Source organism: Equus caballus, chromosome 3, assembly GCF_041296265.1.
Source record: "Equus caballus isolate H_3958 breed thoroughbred chromosome 3, TB-T2T, whole genome shotgun sequence".
Classification (NCBI taxonomy): domain Eukaryota; kingdom Metazoa; phylum Chordata; class Mammalia; order Perissodactyla; family Equidae; genus Equus; species Equus caballus.
The window spans coordinates 92,221,996-92,244,708 of record NC_091686.1 but is presented as its reverse complement, the minus strand read 5'-3'; the positions used below and the strand labels follow the sequence as shown (position 1 = coordinate 92,244,708).

The window sequence follows — 22,713 nt, the reverse complement described above, 5'->3', positions numbered from 1 at the left end:
GACCTCGGGACGTGCGGGGCGGGCGGCCGAGTCCCTCTCCTGGTCCCGTCGCGGGCAGGGAGGGAGACACCCAGTGCTCACTCTCGGTTATTTTTAGTCGGTAGCTGACAACCCTCCCCCCACCCCGAGAGGGGGCGGGGCGGCCCGAGAAGGTGGCGGAGAGGGAGCTCCCGGCGCCTCCGCGCTCGCTCCCGCCGGGGACTCACGGCGCGGCCGAGGCGGGGCGGCGCCCTCCGGCAGCGAGCGCGGCTCTCCTCCGGGACCTGCGCCGGCGCGGGAGGGGCGCGCGGGGAGGGCAGAGCGCGCGGGCGGGAAGGGGCGGGGAGCGCGCTCCTGCGGCGGCGGCGGCGGCGGCGGCGGCGGCGGCGGCTGTCCTCATCCCGGCGGCCCAGCGCTCGAGTGGACGCGGGGCTTCGCAAATGGCTTGTCCCGCTCTCGGTCTGGAAGCTCTTCAGCCCCTGCAGCCCGAACCGCCCCCCGAGCCCGCCTTCTCCGAGGCGCAGAAGTGGATCGAGGTAGGTGCCCGCGGCTGGCGGGCGGCCTTGCAGGGGCGCCCGGAGCCACCGACCCGCACACACACGAACGACAGGTCCAGCCTCGCCTCCCCCCCCATTTTCTTTTGCCAGCTGCTCGTGGTCACCCGCCAGGGCCTCGAGCGAGCTGCGATCCCCTGGCGCTTTGGCACTGGAGTCTCAGGAGAGGGTTGGCGCGAATGGGGGACACTGCAGTCTAGCTGTGCGTGTCGGGGTAGGAAGCGGTGCCCTGCGCCTCCATCCCTCCTGCCCGCCAGCAGCGCAAATCTCAGCTCCCGCCGCTTCCAGGCGCTGCCAAGGGAAGCGCAGTGCGAGCAGACGCGCCGCAAAGGCGCAGGAAGCGCGAGCCCCCGGAGTCCTTGAGGACGCCGCATTTCGGGGGTCCTGCTCCTGGTTCTCCCTTCCGCCTCTTGACCCCCCATCCCGCCCTTCTGGAGCGGAGTTGGCAGTGGCTCCACGGAAGCGCATCCCCCCGGAGCCTCCGGCTGTATTCCTGGCACCAGGTCAGGTGTGAGGCTGGCACGGTGCACCAGGCCGGGGAGCCTGCAAGACCCACCGGCGAGCGCGCTGTCCGCATAGACGTTGCCGAGCCATTGGCAGCCCCTGCTCCATCCCAGAGGCAGCGGGACGTGCTCCCAGGTGCCGGGTACCGGGTCCCCTTGGCATATTTCACTTCTTAAGTGACTCGGTGGCAGGCCAGGGAAATCACTGGAGTTCTCGGCTCAGTTCAGGAAGCGCTCGCGGAGTGATCCTGATTCTCGATGCCTATCTGTAGATGCACCTTGGGGGCTCCTCCTGAAATGATGTGTCTGCGGGGGGTCAGGACACTTGGAGGGCGCGACGAGGGAAAGGTGACCCCTCCCCTAGGATCCGTGCAGTGAGCTTCGCTCGGCCTGAGGCTTAGCGTAAGGCGAATTTGACCCTCTTTGCCTCAGGGACAGGCAGCCCTCCTTGCCTGGTAGTTCGAAGGAAGAAATGTACCGCTAAGTCATGACCCAGCAATGGTGAAGCCTGTTAGTACTCAGATTGCCACCTAGTGCCACCCTCCTGTGGCACCGCAGATCTCAAGGTGCTGCTGGAGTAACAGAGCTGCGATAGTACAGATTTAAGCCTGCCGAATCGCCTGCGGAAACCTCGCTCACTCAGTGCAGCTCTAATGCTCCACAGAGGCCTGCACCTTACAGGGCTAACCTCCTTCCTGCAAGCAAGAGTGTTAGGCAGAGTTTAGAAACATTTATTTAAAAATAGGGTTAAAGAAACAAAAGAGTAAGCTCCAGGCTCTATTGCTAAAAACTCCAGTCATGTCTCTCATAATTTGATAGCTCATGACCAGATGAGAAAAAGAACTTGACTTTTTATTTTTGATATGTGGCTGGAAGGGCCTGGGGTGTGACAGGTGCTCTCTGGGCTGCATACTGAGGCTCACAGGACACACAGGAGGTATTTGTAGTCACTGGCTTAGTTGAGAGTTGGAGAGCTGTATTTTTTATGTTCTTGAACTTTAAAATTCTCAGGAGAGATTTTGGATGTGGATGGTGGTGAGGGGAGGATATAAGAGCAGAGCAATCTTACAATTAACGAAGGCAGGTGGTTTGTTCCCAATTTCCTAAATGATGAGTAACACTGACATACTCTGCCTTAAAAAAAATATTGTGGTATAAGTTACATACTGGAAAGTGCACAAATCTTAAGCGCACACCTCCCTGAATTTTGACGTATGTATATACTACTGTCACTCCCACCTAGATCAAGATCCGAAACATATACTCCAGCCCAGAACATCACAGTCTGCTTTTAAGTGGTGGTATACTTCAGTCTAAATACTGTGCAATACACAAGATCAGCTTTTGTCCTGGTTACACAGGTTTAAAAAGAAGAAGGGCCTCCTTAAGAAAGTAGAGCCCCATTAGACCCTTTGGACAGTTTGTCATTATGCTCGATACCTTGCCACATCCGCCAGTTTGAGAATGTGAAAGCCATCATAGGGTGTGCGTGGCTTTAGGACTAGGCAGCCTTGGCCCTCTGCTCTGCGCGTGCATTATTGAAGCGGCCTATCTCCTTTCAATTTCGGGAGTTGGGTTTCACGGAAAGGAGAGCTTCCCCTCCCAGGCTGTCTAAAAAGGTATTTGCTCCAGGGAGGGATGGAGACCTCCCCCCTTCCTTCCTGGAGGTTCCTCTTGAAATGTAAATGCCGCGTCTGCAAACCGGGGCACCTAGGACCAGTAACAGATGGTTTTGCACGCAGTTGCCTGGTGAACAGTGATTCCTCAGCTAATATAGCAATAATGTGGTACTTAGTGCGAGCCGAATTCCCGGGGGGATTGTTATCTGGAGACAATTGCATCTCTTTTAGGGGCCCCATTGTCTTCGGCAACATCCTCATTGGTAGGGCTTTGTTTTCCACTTTTGTTCAGTTGGTGATTAAATTTCCCACAGGCCTTTTTTTTTTTTTCTTTTGAGTCGTCAGGAATTTTACTCTTTCAGAAAAATGTTCCCTTGGGTGCAGCAGGTTAATAAACAAACTTTGCAGCTTGTCTGTCCTCCTCAGTCCTTGGTCTTCCTGGAGTCATGGGTTGGCCAGAAAACGTTCATTCGTCATAAAGGCTCAAGGAACAAGCTCCAGGAGATAACTCGTTAGTGAGGAATTTCTCGCCAGCAGCCTTGGCTACTTGATGACTGTGTTACCGGGCAGGAAATGGTGGCCTGGGAACCGTGCTCTCACCTCAGCCCACCCACAGCTTCTGCCTTGGCTGGCAAAGGTGAAAACCCTATTGGAGGTCACAGACCATGTGAGAATAGCCGGGCCACACTTCCATGACTTCTTGTAGCTGTAGGAGCAGGCTGCGTGTCTTAATGTGGTTTGGGGAGACTGCTAAAGGAAACAGCAAACTTCAAATATTAACTCTGGCTGCCAGCAGGCGGGGCCCTGACTAACTTCCTTCCACATTCCTATTCTAGAAGGCCTTCGTAAGCAAAGGGCCAGCAAGGACAGCACAGTGGGTATGAGGGCAGCCTTTGGAGCCGGGCAGCCTAGGTTTGAATCCTGGCTCTATTGCCTTCTATCTGGAAGACCTTGGGCAGGCTGCGTTTCCTCTCCTTTTCATTCTAAATATTTTCTTTGAAAGATGGCTCTAGTTGTTAACAAAAATAACAAAAAGATATTGTTGAAAGTATCTGTAAAACGGGAATACTAATAATAGCTTACCTACCTCTTAGGAGTGCTGTGAGCATTAAATAAGTTAATATGTTTAAACTGCTTGGAATAGCGCCCGCTGTCTAGGAAGTGTCGTGTAAGTAATAGTATTATTATTACCATTAATATTACTACTGCTGTTACTCTTACTGCTACCATCACCACTACTACCATTATTAATGCTACTGTTATTGCTATTGTTTCTGTTGTTGTTAATAGTAACTAGGACTCATTTTGACAGAAAATCTTCAGAACCCTAAGTTTCTAGTTAAAAAAATATAACTCAATCACCTAGTGATCTCATTCTACTGTCTCACCTGGGTACCTGGACTAGAAGTTAAGTAGATGCTATGTGTTAATCTAGAGATCAGCGGAAAACCTGTAATATTTACTCATAAAATGATCCTAGTAGTCCAGTAAGGCTTAGAAAATTATTCCTCAACATTATGTTGAATATTTAAGTTCAATGCATAGTCTTTGTTACCAGACTCCAAGCGGAATGCTCAATGCCTCTCCTCTTGCAGACAATCCAATATTAGATCATTATACAAATAGTAATTGTCTGAATATTCATCTCAAATGTAGCAATGCTTTGTTCACTGAAGTTGAGTCAACTCCTGCTAGGAAAAAGAATAAATTCCTCCACTTATTTTCCTTCCTCCTTCCTCCCTTCTTTTCTTTCTTTCCCTTTTTTCCCCCCATGATGATATTTATTGAGTTATAAGAGGTCATTAGCAGGTAGACGATTCTGATTTTCTTGGTCCCCTCCCTCCCCTTTGCCTCTCCACCCACAACAATATTTATCTGTTCTGATCTGTAGTTCTTTTTAATGCCAAACACTTTCTGGAGAAACAGATGTCCCTTCGGCTTGGTTTCAGTTGTGATTTGGAGGAGCTTGCCAGGCCTTTAAGGAGGGGTTGGAAATTTCAACCCAACTCAGCCTTCCTTCTCAACTTGAGAAGTTTCTGGACTCCTTTAACTTTAATCATAGCATGCCTGTGGGGCTTGGTGATGAATATAATGTTATTTGTGACCTAATCGATATTTCGCATGAATGGGAACTAGTGCTGGAACGGATCAGTTCATCATTTTGGGTTGTTTCCCCCGCCCACATAGAATTGTTTTCTTATTCAACCGGGACCTGATTTTGAAGAGTAAAAGCACCGAGGGTACCTTAGCTCTCCAAGACTGAAAGATGTTGTATTGTTTGGCAGTAGGAAAATTAATGTGTAGTCTTTGAGGGAATCCAGTATTTAGTGGCCAGTAACTTATGACATTTGTGACGTAATGACGAGTGAACATATGCCATAAGTTATATAGTCATTCTAGTTCTCCGCCTCTGTAGGGACTTGATGACTCTTATTATTTTTTTACTACAACAAAGATTTAACTTCGCATATGGTTCTCCATCTCTGCCTGGAGAGCTGAGGAAGAGGAAGAAAAACTTCTGGCTAGATCAAGAAAGGAGTAGTGGTCTGAATGGATATGTAAATCAGAGCAGGCAGCATCTTTCTCACAATGACATTTAAATAGTCTGGCTTGTTTGTATACAAGGGCTGCTATGACACAATGCTGTCATGTGGTAGGAGAACAGAGAGGTCCCACAGATTTGGGGAAAGGGGAAGTGGAATGGGAGGTGGAGCTGGCACTTTCTTGCCCTAGCATCTCCCTGGAAACCGAGTTTGCATCAAGCAGGCTCCAAATGGCCAGACTGAGCTCTGGTCACCAAGAAGAGGTAGGGTGGAGCATGCGTTACCAGCAACTGGATCTTTTGGCCCCCTGCTCGCCGCCGATGGATGACAATGGAGCCATGATGCAGACATCTGGCCGTGATTCTGTGGGTGGCAGTCAGTGCTAGGTGGGACCAGGCAGCTCCTGGAAATTGGCCTGGCAGCTTTTCTTTTTGTTTTGGACCCTTCTGAAACTTAAAAGTGTCATAGTTAGGGATAACATGACAATAAGAGTGACGGTAATGAAATTGATGCTTGTGGTGATAAAAGTTGATATTTATTGAGTGCTTACTATATGCCAGGCACTGGGCTAAAAAGTCTGTGTATGCGTTAACCCCTTATAAGTAAGTACTATTATTATTCCCATTTACAGATGAGAAAATTGAAGCTCTGAGCAATTAAATATCTTTCCCAAAGTCGTAAGTAAGTGGCAGAACTAGGACTTTAATCCAAAGCATCCTTTCTTAACTTCTACGAATATGTATATCCAGATATCCAAAATTTATGGTTGAGGAAATTGGGGCTTCTAGGAGTTAGGAGACTTGTCTAGGGTCACCTAGCCGGTAAGTACTTGTTAGTGTCAGGATTGGAACCCAGGCTGTCTGACTTTGCAGGCCTTGTTCTCTGATCCCTTATTTTGCTTCCCACATTTAGGACCATGTGTAAAGATTTCTGTAAGGATTGAGCTTTCTGTTCCTGTGACTGTGCAGAGGTGTCCGTCATGTCGTGTTCCACCCCCCCACCCCATACCTCCTCCACCCCTTCCCATAAGTGGAGGTGGGATGTGGATTTCAGAGGCTGTGGCTCCCTAGACTATTCCCCATAGTTTGTTTCTTTCAACTCCAGGGCTGGGAGGGTCTCCTCATTTGGACAGAGCACCTTAGGGTTACATTGGGTGGAGGGCAGGACCGAGGCCGTCAGGCAGGAGGAATCAGGTTTCTCACCTTTGCTTGCTGCCTTCAGACCTCCTATTGCTAAGGCAGAACTGGGCATTGGGGTTTGTCTGTAGTTCAGGGTTGCTAGAATCTAGTTTCTGTCTCCTGTTGTTACTGCCATAACCCCCAGTCTCCCCATTGAAGTTTTATTAGGGCAAACGGCCAGTGGGCAAGTAATTCCTTTTTTTTTAAGCTTGCTGATTCATTGTCATATGATTTTTTTAAGAGGACAGATATTCTAGAATATTTTATGTTTATGTGATTAGGGACCATGGCTCTTTTGTTATAGTTTTATCTCCAGTGCCTATTCCATAGTGGGGATGAATAAATGTGTAGTCTTTGTGTGCTTTTTACATTTTCTAATGGAGAAGGTGCGTCATTCCATACCTTAACATTCCCCAGAGAGTTTGAGTAAGGACCTAATGCCGGTGTGGTCTGTTTTGTTCTTCAAATGTGGATGCGAAGAAATATCGCTTCTCAGGGCTGGTGTGTTTAAGCTGTGAGCACATCTGTCGGAGGCCTTTGCCACAGCTCCTTCGCATTTACCTGAGAGTTCTCCCGTGTGGACAGGGTCTCACCTGGGAACAGTTTTGTTGTTGAGGTCAGCCAAGAGGCAGGTCCTTCCAAGAGAGGAGATTGGTAGCCTCCCCTGCAGGTATCCAGGTCCCATCCCGAGGAGCTGAAGGTCTGAACAAAGCAGCTCTGAGACTCCTGGGAAGCTTCGCTTGTGGTTGGCATCCTTGTCATCTGCGTTCCAGTCTCACCCCCGTTATTTGGCCTTTATTTTCATGGCTGGAGACTGAATGACTAGTTGCTTTTTGACTAAACTACTCTCATTGGAACTAGATTTTATTTTTAAACCCAGTTCACTATTCCATGATTTAGAAAAATATGTAATACAAGTTTATATTATTTCCCCTCATTTTTTCCTAAGAGATGTGTGTGTGTTTACATTTGAAGCAAAAGAAAGGTATCAGAGATGATCCTTTTGGGGGAGGGGGGCAGGGAAGGGTGGGAAGAAGGATGACATCAGTGCAATTGCATGAGGAAAAGAAAGGATAATAGAACGTTGTTTTGAAGTGACTGAGAAATATAAAAATATCCTAAACTAGAGGGTTACTAGATGATACAGGAAAAAAAATAGTCCTTTTTCAAAAAAAGAGAACGACAGAATATTGGAAAGACTGCCTGGACATGAGGTGATGTTATATATCTCTCTGCAAGGAGGAATGATGTCATGGAGTTCAGTTCTGCTGTGGGAAAATTCCATGTTTGCCATGTTGAAAACAACACTCCAAAAGAAACGTCCTCATGCAGCTAACCCTGTTGGGATGGCTGTCGTATCTCGGAATTATCTTTGGCATAAGGGAAGAGAATGAGATGATGTTGTCATATAACATGCACCAAAGGAATAGCTTGACTAACACCTGCACCTAAACTTATACTACCTATCAGCAAAATGTATCCTTCCATCTGTGTTGGGACCTTAAGAATAAAATATTGGTTAGGCTGAGAAACCTCCATGTTTCCACTGTTCGGCATTCTGCCTGTGGTAGTTACCCTGGTGCAGCTACTGTGGGGTGAGCTTGGCCTCCTGGTTAGCCTTAGAAGTTAGGGACGTACCCCACCCATCTATCCCTAAATAGCCCATTAGGAGGGCCATGTAAGAATAGACCTGTACTTGTTTTTCCAATAAAGGTCAAGGGCAGAGGACTTGTGGCATTTTTATTTCCATGACCCAATACAAATATTTTCCGTGACCCAATATAAAAAATCCTCAGCCTTATTGTTTATCAAGGAATTGTGCTGTACCAAGGAATATTTATTGTGCTGAGTACACAGTTCTTTTTTCCTTCCCTAAGAAAGATTTTAAAAAACGGCATTCAAACAATTATTTTATTCTAGTAAGAAATTGAGTGAAGGCTAGGATAGGCTCAGTCAAATGGTTTAAAATATGAAAATAACTATTCGAGACACTTGGCTATCACTCAGTTCAATTCATTGTAAACACTAAAAATAAGCATTAATGGTGAAAGTAAGTGTAAATTTGTGCAAGTGTTTTAAATGAATTTTAAAATTCATTTCCTGAAAAGTGTTTATTAAGCTCCAACAGTATGCCTGGCATAGTGCTAAGAACCAGGGTTAGAGAGTGAACAGAATAGACATAATATCTGCCCACATAAAGTGCACAATGTAGTCGCTTCGGCGGGGAGAGGGGGAGCTTAAACAATAAATACATAATTGCAAATTGGGATAAGTACCATGAAGACAAAGAATGGGGGGCTTAAGAGAAAAGTGCTTTAGGCAGACGAGGACTCACAGTGAAGGTAATGTGTAAGCTGAGGCCGTGAAGGCTGCTGAGCAGGGGAATTAGATTGATGCTAATTTATAGAGACAAGGGCTTGCGTGTACACACAGCACATGCTTTTATTGTGATTATGTTTTGAAAAAAAAAAAGGTGGACTAGAACTCCTGTTAAAGTTCTCCAGGTGTGTTGAAGGTATGTCTGGGGGGAAGGGGTGGGGAAGGGAGCTGAGTCAGAAGTTCTCGAAAATTCTTGCAGGCCACTCAGAGTAGGATTTGCATGATGATCCATTACACCTCTTAGGACCAGGGCGCAGACAAAGCAAGAACTCTTCTTCTAGGAGAAATGGCAGAGAGGACTGTGGGATTTGTGTTTCAGCCTGGACTCTGGGTTAAAATTCTTACACAAAATAGGGGCTGTAGAGGCTGCACTTTGCTCTGAGGGGAGAAGGGGCAGGAGGAAACCTGCCTGCTTTTCAACGAGTGAGCAAAGCCATTTCTTGTGAGACTTTGGGTGGTGACTCACAGATGTCCCCTGATTTGGGAACTTGCCCCAAAATTCCTCCAAAAGAAGGGGCTTTATAAACTAATAAAGTCATGTACCATTTGGGAGCCCCGTAAGTTGTAAACTCTGGAGGTCTGTGACTTAGGTTTCTTTGAACACTTGAGCCCACCATCTCTAGACCTCCTTTCTCATGGTCCAACATGGCTGCTAGGGATTCATCATCACATCACCTCTCCAGGAAGCAGGATAGAGGAATGGACAATGAAGATTGCATCCTTCCCTTATAAGGTGCCTTCGGGAAAATTCTTCCTGATACTTCTACTTCCCTTTTATTGCTCAGAATTTCAGTAACATGGCCACTCCTGATTGCAGGGGAGGCTGCAGTGTCCGCAGGTAATAGTCTGGGTTCTGTTCCTCAGGAGAAAGGAGAGAATGGCTGTTGAGATAGGGGCACCCTGGAGGATTCCCCTTCTCCACTTCTCCAGGGACGAATCCTTTCAAGACAGAGCTTCAACAGGACTGCCTCTGAGGCAGACTCCCCGATTCCTCTAAGCCTGTTAATCCTTCCTTCTCTGTGCACACCTGACATTTAGTATTTACCTCTGTTAGAAAAGCTGTCATATTACATTGTAACGAACATATGGTTGCGTGGGATCTGCCTCCTTAGGTGAGCCCTAGAGCTCTTGTGGCCAAGGACTGGGTCTTAGTCATCGTCTCACTCCTTGGTTTATTCCCTCTGCTCCTCAATAGGGCCCCATACCCACATCACCCACCACCCGAGAGATTTTCTCAGTGAGCCTGTGCCTGGCTACAGTTACCTGATTGGCACTTGGACTCTGCTGTGGCGGAGAAAATAGACTCTGTTGCTGCCCTGACAGGAAGCAAAGTGTTTTGTTTTTTTTAAAGACTGATTAAAAAAAGCAGTTACCCAGTAGTTGCCTAGAGACGGTCTGCGATTGGACAGTTGGAAAGTGGTTCCACTGTTGGCTCTTGGGTAGGCGATATCAGTTGAAAGAATTATTTTAGGAGGCCAACCTTCCCCTCAGGTTGGACTGGTGTAGGGCTCCCTGCCCTTGGAGATCCCCTCTGCAAGTTTGCAATGTTTGCTGGGAGAACAAACTTCTTTCTTTAAATAAACATGCCCCCGCATTCTGCCCTGGGGCTGCTACCTTCCCTTTCTCTCCTCACTCAGAGCTGTCAGTCAGCCTCCTCTCTCATCTGTTGTAGGAGTCCAGATAATTCCCATTTCCTAACGAGAGAAAGATCAGTACTTCCAATTACAGGATATCTGCAAAAAAAGCACTGAGGAATTTTTATTATAGTAGTCACCTGTATGAGTTCTTGTTGGGTATTTTTAAAAGGAAAATACCCCACAAAAACGAATGACCAGTAGCTGGTGTTAATAAATGACCATGGTTATGACCCAATGGAAACACTGAGAAATAGCATCCTCTCTGCCTTTCCTACAGAAAATTATGAAAGGAGCTGGTGGAGCTGAATGTTGTCAGCAACCAACAGATGTGGTTGCCGCCTGTTTCCGCAGGGACCTTGCAAGATGTCATAAATAGGAGGGGAGGGTGACAAGAGGAAGGCTGATTCATCATGTTGCAAGAGTTGACAGAATGTGATAATGTAAAATGATAAGGTGGCTAGTTCAGTGCCAAATAAAACTAATAGTAGCTAACACACTTCTAGACCACTTATTGTGTGCTGGTGCTAGTCTGGGCGCTTGTTTGAGTTAATGGGATGAGAGATCTATCTATCTATATCTACAGATAGAGAGATATATCGTCTAGCACAGTGCCTGGCACATAAGGTGCTTCTCAGGTAAGCACCATTTTAGGCCTGTTTTACAGATGGGAAAATGGAGTACAGTTAGCTGATTTGCCTGAAGTCACACAGCTAGTAAGTGGCAGAGTTGGGATTTGAGCCCAGGCAATCCTGTTCCAGAGCTTGAGCTTGGGCTGGTGACTGCTAAGCTCTAGAAGTAAAAGCAAAACTTCTAAAAAGATCATGATCGCAGCTAACTATCTAACCAAACAAACAGATGACCAGCTGCTTCTTCTCTCCCTCCTCTTTCCCTGAATAGCTGTTTATTCAGCATCTTCTGTGTGCGTGGTACTGTCAGTTGCTAGGAGACAGTTCCACCTCTATAGCTCCTGAGCACATTCTCTGAAACTGGAGCCCTGTCAGTGTTTTTAAAAAGATAAATTTTGGCAGAAGAGTGGCTAGGACTATTATGAAAAACCATTACAGGAGCAGAATAAACCATAGTCGATGGGTGGAACTATTTTTACTCTCTTTCTCTTCACCAACTTCTTTCTCTTTGAGACCTGGCTCCCACTCTGTATTCAAATAGTCCTAGATATTGAGATCTAGAACTGAAATTATTATCAACAAGGGGAAGAAAAACCTGTGTATTTAGGGTGTCTGCCTGCCAGGCGTTGTGATGTGTCATCCTGTTTAGTCCTTGTGTAACACAGATATCCATTGCGCACTGTCCTAGTTCAAGGTTCTCTCCCGTGTCTGTTCACTCATGTTAAGACTGGCAGGCAGGCTGGTCAGGACTCCGATCTCACGTGGCTCCTAGGCCTTCAGACGGTGCCCCTCACGGTGGTTCTTCTCTTGGTCTACCCATATGGCACCTCCTGGTCGCAGCTCCACTTCCAGACCCCTCACCTGGCATGGGCCCCTGGTGTTCTGAGCAAATACAGTTGGCTCTGCTGTAATTTATGTTTCTTTAATATGAATTATTGCATATGCAATTGGGAAATAGGGAATGATGCTTTGTAAGACACAAGTGGCAATGGTTCTTGTGAGATTTTTCTTAGCATCTTAATATTTTGCATCACCAAATAGCAGCAGTTGAAAGCAAAGGAGGCTAGTAGAGGTGAACCAGGAAGGCGATCGCCCCTTGTTCTTGCTCTGGGCACCACTTGGCTTGTGCTTATTAAAAGGTCTGATTTTCCCAGATTGTCCTGCATTTTTCTCTTATCTCTGTAACGCAGCAGCCTCAGTCTTTCCTCACACCTTTTCCACCATGCACCCTTGCGCTGCTCCATCGTTTTGGTGAAGTCCTGTGTATATTCTGTAATTAGAAACAGAACACATCTTTTTTATCTGTGCTAGTGGTTTTCAGTGTTCTTATTGTTTTTTTTTGATAGTGTGCTGATTACAAAGTTGAATGGGATTTGAGCCTCCTGCCCCAACTCTATATTTTCAACAAGCCCTGTTCCTGTTCAGTTAGTGATTTTGCAGAATACAAGGTTTTTGGTTATTTGTCTTATTTTGGGATATTATTCATTCATTTTCAGGAATGTGCATCTTATTTTACAGTAGAAATACTTGGATCTTAATGTTTTGTGTGTGTTTTACTCTCTCTCGTTCACATGCTCATACACTCAGATGTATGAAACAACGGCTTGAAGATTCCCGATGCTGGAGTCTGGGATCTTAGGTCAAAAGGAAACTTTTTTAGGAAGTTCACATTCCTATCTACTGTCAGAAGACGTTGGACAACATTCCCAGGAGAAGTTCCTATTACTTTTGGAGAGGAAGGGGAATAGGGCAGCCTTTTTCGTGAGACATTTTTCTTTGAGAATTTGTGCTTTGGTAGTACTTAACACATCACCCTTCTCTCCAAGAGAACCCACAAAAGTTCTTCGTTGAGGGTCAGAAGCTGTTGGGAGGTGAATCGGAAATGAGGAAACTGAGACTTGGGGTAAGTGGTTTGTCTGAGGGTCGTTGACTTCTAGGCTGTTGTTATTTGTTGTGGCCTTCCTGCACCAGTACTTGTGTATTGGTGATTTGTCTCAATTTGGGACATTCTTCTTTCATTCATCATATACTTATTGAGCACGTCCTAGGAACTCAGTAGTAGATGAGATAAATGTGGTCCCCCCACTTGTGGGGTTAAATTCCATGAGGAAAGACAGGTCCTGAACACAGGATTCCATGTGTGCTACCTGTTCAGAAAGGGAGAAGTAGGTTGTGTGGAGTACAGAGAGGCCCCGGACCTCCTTTGCTCTGTGGGCCCTCGGGCAGGCCTCCCTGAGGAAGTGCTGTTTCTGCTGAGACTCAAAGGGTGAGCAGGAACTGGCCAGACAGAAAGGAGCAGGCAGTCGTGTTCTAGGTGAAGCCTGCAGGCTGTGTGAGGACTCCAAAGGAAGAGTCAGAGGAGCAGTGAGGCGGAGCGTTGGCCGTCAGCGTGAGGAAGGTGCAGGATGAAGCTGGAGAGGGTAGGGGAAGGGCTCCTGAGCCCAGGTGCAGGAGGTGGGAGTCCTCAGTGCTGCCTGGCTCTAACCTGGGATCATGGTTGGCTCTCTCGTGATGAATAGTCATCACATTTTCTCCAAGCTCCCTCAAATTACCATAGATCATGACAAAAATTTATGAGGGCTTATAGCCTGACTGGCCCTGTTCTAAGCATTTAACTTCTCAACTATCCTGTGAGCTATATACAAACTCTTGAATACCCCCATTTTATAGAAAAATAAGTAAATGGCCAAAGTCCTATAGTCATTGGATGATGGAGCTGATCTTCAAACCCAGGCAGTCTGGCTGCGTTACCTGTGGTGGTAACCACCATGCTATGGGGTGTGCTACAGGCTCTTCGCCAAGGGTGTCCTTGAGGGATATTGGTGAGGGGGAGCCATAGTGAGGAGTTGTGGGTTGTCTAAGGATGCTGGAGGCCAGTGTTGGCCTTAGATATGTTTTTAGTATTTTTAAAGAAACCCCCAAAATGAATCTCCTCACTTAATACACTGCTTGATAGTTGGCGCTACCTGGAAAGGAGAGAAATCTTATCCAAAGGAGGTTCCAGGCATCTCCCCAACCCCACATTCTAATGCTTATGGGGACTCTGAACCCCAAGTGGCCTGATGGACCTTCATGTTTCTGTGACATGCTAGGCCACTGACTTTTAACTTCCATCGAGAGTTGTGTATTGTATGATGTGTGAAAAAAATTTGCTTTTATTCATTTGGTTTTATATGAGTGTGTGTTTAGTAATTTTTTCATTCAAAAAACCTTTTGTGTTAGTTAGTATTCTGATGGCTGCAACCAACAGAAATCCAACCCAAACTGGTGTTAGAAAAAAAGATAGTTTGTTGGCTCATTGACAATCTCGAGGTAGATCCCTACTTTAGGCTGGCTCAGCAGCTCGATGATATCTGTAAGGACCCGGATTCTCTCAGCCTTTCAACTGTGCTGTGCACCGCATGGCTTTATGCTCAGGCTTTGCATGGTGCATCCATTCTTGCCCCACCCCCAAAAGTCCAGGCTTTGCTACTTGAGGGCTGGCTGGGCAAGAGCAATTCTGGTCCTTGTATTCTCTTTACACCCTCTGGGCAGAGAAAGGGAACACATCCCTTGTTCATGATCGCCCAGGAAATAGACAAGTTGATTAGCTTAAGCCAGTCAAAGTCCACGCTGGTCCATCCCTAAGAAAGGTTCTTGGCTTTTATCCATTCGAGAAGCTGTGAATCCCCTAAAGAAAAATCTGAGGGGAGTGGATGCTGAGTAGGCCATCAATAAATTTTACCAACTTTTAATTAAAATGTGGTAATATATAGGAATGCATACATGGGTTGTAAGACTATAGAGAAAAGCAAGGAAATACTTAAAATACAAGCTCAGAACAGTGGCTACTTCTTGGAGGTAAGCATGGGATTATGATCTGGGGTTGGTTAAAAAAGGCATTAATAGGTACTGGCCCAGTGGAGTAGTGATTAAGTTCGCAAGCTCAGCTTCGACAGCCTGGGGTTTGTGAGTTCAGATCCCGGGCATGGACCTGCACACCGCTCATCAGGCCTTGTTGTGGTGGCATCCTATATACAAAATAGAGGAAGATTGGCACAGGTGTTAGCTCAGGGACAATCTTCTTCAAGCAAAAAGAGGAGAATTGATAATGGATTTTGTCTCAGGGCCAATCTTCCTAACCAAAAAACAAACAAACAAAAGGCATTAGGAGATTGTTTTAGTCCTATTGTTGTAAGACTAGAAAAGGGTCAGTTTTAGAGGTATCATTGAATGTCAGGTGTCTAACCCTGCACCTAATTGGTTCTACTGGTTTTGGTAGTTCTTTTGGTTTCTAGGTATAAAAATGTGATTGAATGAATCAGATTGATTTTGAAGTGTTGATTAAAAGATAATATAACCCACACAACTCAATAGCAAAAAATCCCCCAATATTATTAAAAATTGGCAAAGGAACTGAATGGACATTTTTCCAAAGAAGACCTACAAAAGGCCAGCAGTTACATGAAAAGGTGCTCAACATCTCTAATCATCAGGGAAATACAAATCAAAACCACAATGAAATATCACCTCACACCTGTTAGAATGGCCGTTATAAAAAAAGACAAGAGATGACAAGTATTGGTGAGGATGTGGAGAAAAAGAAATGCTCATACACTGTTAGCGGTAATGTAAATTGGTGCGGCCGTTATGGAAAACAATATGAAAGTTCCTCAAAAAATTAAAAATAGAACTGCCATCTGATCCAGCAATCTCACTTCTGGGTATATATCCGAAGAAATGAAAGCAGGATATTGAAGTGATATTTGCACTCCGGTGTTCATTGCAACATTATTCACAAGAGCCAAGACTTAGAAACAACCTAAGTGTCCATCAACAAGAGAATGGATAAAGAAGATGTGGTATATATATACATTTATACAAGGGAATATTATTCAGCCACGAGAAAGAAGGAAGTTCTGCCATTTGCAACAACATGGATAGACCCTGAGGGCATTCTGCTAAGTGAAATAGGCTAGACAGGGAAAGACAAATACAGCATGGTGTCACTTATATGAGAAACCTAAAAAAAGTCAAACTCACAGAAAATGAGAGTAGAAAGTGATTGCCTGGGGCTGGCAGGAGGAATAGACAGAGGCTGGTAAAAAAGTAGAAACTTTCAGTTATAAGATGGATAAGGTCTGAGGATCTAATGTATAACATGTTGAGTATAGTTGATAACAGTGTACTGTATAATTGAAATTTGCCGAGAGAGTAGAACTTAAATGTTCTCCACCCGCCCTGCGCCGCCCCCACCTCGCTCCCCGCCCAAAGTGTGGTGATGTATGTGTTAATTGACTAAATGGGAGGACCCTTTTCACAGTGAATGTGTATATCAGATCGCCATGATGTGCACTTTAAATATCTTAGAATTTTATCTGTTGATTATACCTCAATAAAGCTAAACAAGTATATGTATAGAAAAGTCCATCCTGGGTATCTCAACTTTCCTTTCTTCCCAATATATATATATGGACCTTTTTACTGAATTATGAAATAGCAGCTTTTTAAAAAATGTTAGAAATGCAAGTATCCAATATCAGAATCTGATTTGTTTTCCCCATTGAATTTCATATTCCTCAGGTAAGGATGAATCTTGTGGAGCCTGAAGCCTAGAAATAGCAAAACCACACAGTTGCTCTTTGCTGGACACTCCGGGACTGGAGAATGTTCGGCTCTGTGCCTGCACACTCCCCAGGCATGTGGGGCCCTTCTAAAAGTGGATACCGCGGCTGTCGCCCACTGATCCTCTGGCTGAGTGACCCAGATTGGCACAGCGCAGCTGGGTCCTAGCAGAGCCTGTACGGGAAAGAGGAGGGTAAAAATAAAAACTCGGATGGTTTAGGCAGAGTCAGGATGCTTGAAAGCTCACTGGTTACTTCGCTAGTCCTTGGTCAGATTTTCACTTTTTTTTTTTTTGAAAGGGATAGTGAGGGTTAGAATGACACTTTTCTAGGTTTCTTAGATTTGGTAAAATAGTTTCATTCAGCACAGCAAAACAAAGTCTGGGGTGCTTTTTCAATATATAGAAAATATGTTTATTGAGTTTAGAACGTTTTGCCCTTGACATGAGTTTCTTATTTATCCCATTATTCAACATTCTTTAATAAACTTTTTTCCAAGGGCGTCTCTTTTATGGAGTTACTCTCTGAAATAAGATCACTCTCATTTTTTGTTAATAGAATGAAATGAGCTTGTCATTATAGTTTTAAAAAATATGTAGTTTTCTTTATCTAAAAAAAATGAATAACAGTGTTTAATTATGGTGTCAGTTATCCAATGAGAATAGTTTTTCAACCTTGCCATTGTTTTAGATTTTGACATTTATATTTTTAAAGTGTGGATTTGCTAATTTTTGAAGCTCTAGTCCTTATTATTGGAAATATTGAAATTTTATTTTTGGCATTTGACTAAGAGATTTTCTTTTTTAGTACAAATGCAGATTCTATGTCACATTTTCCTTGGTTACTGATAGCTTTGAACTATGTGAGACTTTTTTTTTCCTCCTGAATGTTTTGTGGCTTTTAATGTAAACGTCTCTCTGTGATCTGTAGACTGAAAATTAAATCTCCAAATGGCCTTTGCCTTGCAATAGCAATTAAAAAGAATATTGAATATTTATATTTAAAATGTATGGGAAATGTGAGTATAACATATTTTAAAAGTAAAATGATCTTACAATACCCTAGTAGAGATACATTTCTGAAAAAACAGTTTTTTTCCTGCAATATTTATATCATCATTCTACTTTCAAATAAAAGTTCTCTAAGAATTTTCTTATATTTTCATTCATTAAGTTACCCATTTACAAAAATCTCTTAAGAGCCTACTAATGGCTATGGGTTTCTTTTGGGGGTGATGCAAATATTCTAGAATTAGATAGTGGTGATGGTTGGCCATTTATTTATGTTACTTAGTGAAAATACTAAAAAATTCTGAATTATACACTTTAAAAGGGTGAGTTTTATGGTATATCAATTATATCTCAACAAAAAAAAATCTATTAAGAGCTCTTCATGTTCTAAGCACTCTTCTCAGTCCCCAAGACATATAAACAAACACATAAAATTAAAACTTCTAGGTATATATTAGTTAGCTCTTGGTGCAATAGTGCAGTATAACAAACCACCCCCAAAACTCAGTGGCAGATAGCAATAGTATTTTTTTTCTTGTTCATGAATTCAAGTGTCAGCTGGAGTGGGTCTGCCTCAAGATCTGGGTTGGCTGCATTTGGTTTAAGACTGAGAATTGGGTTCAGATCTGCTTCGTGTGTCTTTGTTCTCCTTAGACCAGACGCTACCTGGAGGATATTCTCTTCATGGCCAATGAATGACAGGTGCACCAGAGCTCAGCCAAATCATGCAGTGGATTTAAAGTCTCCACTTGCATCACATCTACTCACATTCCACTGCCAAAGCAAATGATGTGGCCAAGTCCAAAGTCATTGGGACAGGGAAAGACATTCTGCGCACAGTAGCAGGGGAGGGAAGTGAATATTTTTCAAAGGATACTCCAGTCTACCAAAAAGTGTAAGGAAACAAGTCTGTGCAGGGTTCCAGGGATCCACAAAGGAAGAAGTAAACATTTCTCCTTGGGTGGGGATCAGCATCTTTGAGGAGATGGGCATTGGGTTGAGTCTTGAAAAATGAGCAAGTGTTGTTAGTTGGATGGGGAAGGTCAGGATGAGAGGTGAGAGAAAGGGCTGGAGAGGGCCCTTCTAGATCATGAGAGGGGCTTGAGATGAGGCATGGATGTTTGCAGAAGCAGGTGTGCTTTAGGAAGCAGCAGGGCTGGAGCATAACATTTGGAGAGGGCTGCTGAGAGAAGAGGCTCTGGGTCATATCAATGAAGGCCTTCTGTACCATGCCTTAGGGTTTAGTGCCAGAACTAAAAGAGCCGGGCTCTGGAGTCAGACAACCTGAGTTCAAAACTTTGCTCTGCCACTTACTAGCTCTGTGACTGTGGGGAGCTTACCTAGCTTCTCTGTGCCTTGGCTAATCATCTGTAAAATGGTAAGAGTATTTACAGTATCTGTCTCATGAATTGTGGTTAGGATTAACAAGCTAATACACTTTTCTAGAAGGCCTCTGTAAAGGTGCTGGATATATAGTTAAGTACTTGATAGGTGTTAATTACTATTAGTATTCTTTTAGTGGAGTTTAGATTTTATCCATAAGCAAAGGGAAATAATTGAAAAGTAAGGAGAGGACATAATTATTTTATGTTTTGGGAAGATGACCTTGGTGGCAAAGTAGGGAATGAGTATGGTGGCCAGTATTTAAGCCAGGAGGCCATAGGGTTGTTGCAGGAATATAGATAAGAGGTGATGTTGACAACAACAGTGAGAGTGAATGTGAGAGATGTTAAGGATGTAAAATTGATGCGGTTTAGTGAGTGAATACATGTGGGAGGTGAGAGGAACGAAGAAATGGAGGGTGGCTCCCAAATTTATGGCTCAGGCAACTGAGTGGTATGATTTCCCAAGGTAGGGAACATAGGAAGAGGAGTGATGTGAGGAGAAAGAGGATGAGTTCAGGTTTGAATGTGTTATTTGAGGAACCTGTGAGATAATCAAGAGGGTTTAAGAAGCAGGAGCCTTTGCCTGTAAGAGTTAGGAGGACAGTGTGACTTGCTTGGAGTTATTGCAGTAATTATAGAGGTTCAAGGCTTGGTGGGAGTTCAAGGCTGAGAGAGGGAGTGTAGATTATTATTTCATGGTGCTTGACAGTGAAGAAGGGAGATAGCAGTAAATAGTAGGGGGAGAGGAACATAAAGTTGCAGTGGGATTTGTTTTGTTCTGTATTTAAGGATGGGAGAGACTTGAACACATTAGAAAGTTTTGAGAAAGGAGGAGAAGGGAAGATGTTGCTTATGGAACAGTGGGAAGGAAAGATTGATGAAACAAGGTTTCTGAGACATACAGGGAAGGAAGTGAGAGTAGATATAAATAGGAGAGGAGTACCTCTAAATATTTGTGAAGAAAATTGTTAAAAGTTTTGTGATAGTGCATTAGTTATCTATTGCTGTGTAACAGATTAGCCCAAAACACAGCAGCTTAAATCAACAAATATTTATCATTTCACAGTTTCTGTCAGATATGTCAGAAATTTGGGGAAGATTAGTTGGATGCTTCTGTCTCAGGGTCTTTTTTGAGGTTGCAAACAAGATGTTGGCTGGGGCTCAATCATCTGAAGCCTTGACCAGGGCTGGGAGTTCGGTCTTTCCTGGCTGTTGGCAGGACATCTTAGTTCCTTGCCGTCTAGACTTCTCCATAGGGCTGCTTGAGTGTGTTTATAACATGACAGCTGACTGCTCCCCCTCCACCCCAAGTGAGTGATTCAAGAGAGCAAAGAGGATGCCACAATGCCTGTTATGTCTGGCCTCAGACTTCACGTGCTACCATATCTGCCACATGCTACTCCTTAGAAAAAAGTCGCTAAGAACAGCCCACACTCAAGAGGAGGGGAATTAAGCCTTACTTGTTGAAGAGAAGAGCATCAAAGAATTTGTGGACATATTTTAAAACCACCATAAGTGGCTACCGAATCAACATGTACTTTTAACTGTAACTGCTCATGTATCATGTTTTAAATATATGGAATTCAATATTAGATATTCTAATATATAATCATTTGTCCTAATCTAGTCTATTTGGATAAATGGTGAGTTTAAGATATTCTCTTTAGGTATATTTTCCAAAATGGATCTACTCTTTTAAATTATGAAGTTGTAAACAATAACAACAAACAATATAGGAATAAAGAGCCACCAAACCCAGAATCTTACCTGATACAGGTAATCACTGGTAATATGCATCATTTATACCTAAACCCATGTTGCTCAATGTTTTCCTCAGTTCTGGAGCCTTTTGTTCAAACAAAATATTACAGAGGTTTGGGATTTCTCAAATTTTATTTTTTTAAATAAGCATTCGGTTATAGTTACTGCCTCTTTGCTAGTGGAGAGCTCTCGTCCAGCAGGTCTCAACTCTGGCTGCACATTAGAATCACTTGGGAGCTTTTGATTTAAAATGATCTGGATCAGGGCCTGGGCATTATTATTTCAGAAAAACTTTCCCCAAGTGATTCCAATGTGCAGCCAGGGTGGAGAACCCAGTAGATGACACAACAAGTGAAGAAGTTGCATGGGGTAATATTGGCAGATGTAAGATTTAGAACTTATTTTAATGATTATGTCTGTGGGGGTGTGTGAAGGGATGTGCATCCTGGAATATAGTTATATTTTTTGCCAACAGCATCATTCCTAGTTCAGATGATGGGATGAGTGATCAGTATTTCATGGTGGACTTTAAATAACAGTATGAAATTCTGGATACCTAAGCAAACTTGACAAGTTTCTTTAGGAGAATCTTCCTATTTTCCTCATCAAGTCACAGATGTCCCAGGGTATAAGCTCACATCACAGTCACTGTCCTTTGCATGACTGCCTTCATTTATTCAGTAAACAGTTCTTGAACACCTGTGATGTGCTAAGTATTATGCGAGGCACTGAATGTCCAAGGAAGAATAAGATGTAGGCTCTTGCTTTAAGTGAGCGACTCTCCATCCAGCATGGGAGGCCAGCAGGCACACAAATAAGAAGAGGCAAAGGTAACAAAAATTTAAGAACTGTTATTAAACAGCACAGAACCAACCAGATGATATTTTAAATACCCAAACAGAAATGTCAACAAGAGGGAGCAGAGAGAGGGGAGCACGTGTATAATTCCGTATTTGTGTTTCCCTCGCAGTAGGAACAGAATTAGTACGGTTGATTGCACCAGTTCTTCATCCTGTCCTGTATATGCACCCTTTGCCAAGTGACTGCAGTTCTTTCCAAAGAAGTGGAGTCTATTTCCCTACCCCTTGGATCTAGGGAGGCCTTGTGACTAGCTTTGGCCAATAGACTGTGGCAGAAGTGATGACGTGCCAGTTCTAAGCTTAGACTGTAAAATGCCTTGTGTAATTCTGCTTGTTTTGCTTCTCTGGCATCACTATGAGAAGATGCCCAAGATAGCCTGCTGGAGGATGAGACCATGGACAGAGCCAAATTACCCCAGTTGTCTCAGAAGAGGCCATCCTAGATCAGCTAACAGCCAGCCAACGCCTATAGCAGGGTTTCTCAACAGCAGTACTGTTGACATTTGGAGCTGGATAATTCTTTGTTGTGGGGGGATGTCCATTTTAGGATGTTTAGCATCATCCCTGGCCTCTACCCATTAGATGCAAGTAGCACCCACCCGCCTCTAGTTATGACAACCAAAAATGTCTCCAGACATTGCTAAATATCTCCTTGAGAACAAAACTGCCTTTGACTGAGAGCTACTGCCCTGTGCTTATGAGTGTGTCCATCCAAGATCAGCAGAACTACCTAGCTGCTGACCCCAAAAGCATAAGCAATAAGTGCTTATTGTTTGCCATTGAAGTTTGTGATTGTTTGCTCCATAGCATTTTTGTGGAACAGGCAGCTAATACAATGAGTGAAAACATGGAAACATGAAAACGAGAGGTGGAACTGGACAATAATGAGTAGTCCACTGGACTTTGTGCTTTGTGCTTTGTGGAAGCACAAAGAACACATTTGTAGGTAGAAGGGGTTAGTGTGGGTTATAGACAAGGCTGAAAATCTAGGTTGCGGGCTGTATCCATGGAGACTGTAGGCACTTTGGTATGAATTGTGGGCATGATTATTTATGGGCAGAGGGGAGCCATTAGTG

At 44.1% G+C, this 22,713-nt stretch overlaps 1 protein-coding gene across 14 annotated transcripts in view; it reads left to right on the top strand.

Annotated features, from left to right (window-relative positions):
* The first annotated feature begins 290 nt into the window (after positions 1-290).
* Positions 291-22,713, top strand: part of LIMCH1 (LIM and calponin homology domains 1) — a 314,999-nt gene continuing 292,576 nt past the window's right edge. For 11 of the 14 annotated variants that reach the window (XM_023638170.2, XM_023638167.2, XM_023638168.2 and 8 more), the window contains exon 1: positions 291-515. In XM_023638170.2, coding sequence (XP_023493938.1) covers positions 420-515 — 96 coding nt within the window. In that variant the 5' untranslated portion in view covers positions 291-419. The remainder of the gene's footprint in view (positions 516-22,713) is intronic. The other 3 variants (XM_070263890.1, XM_070263887.1, XM_070263888.1) reach the window with 3 other exon arrangements.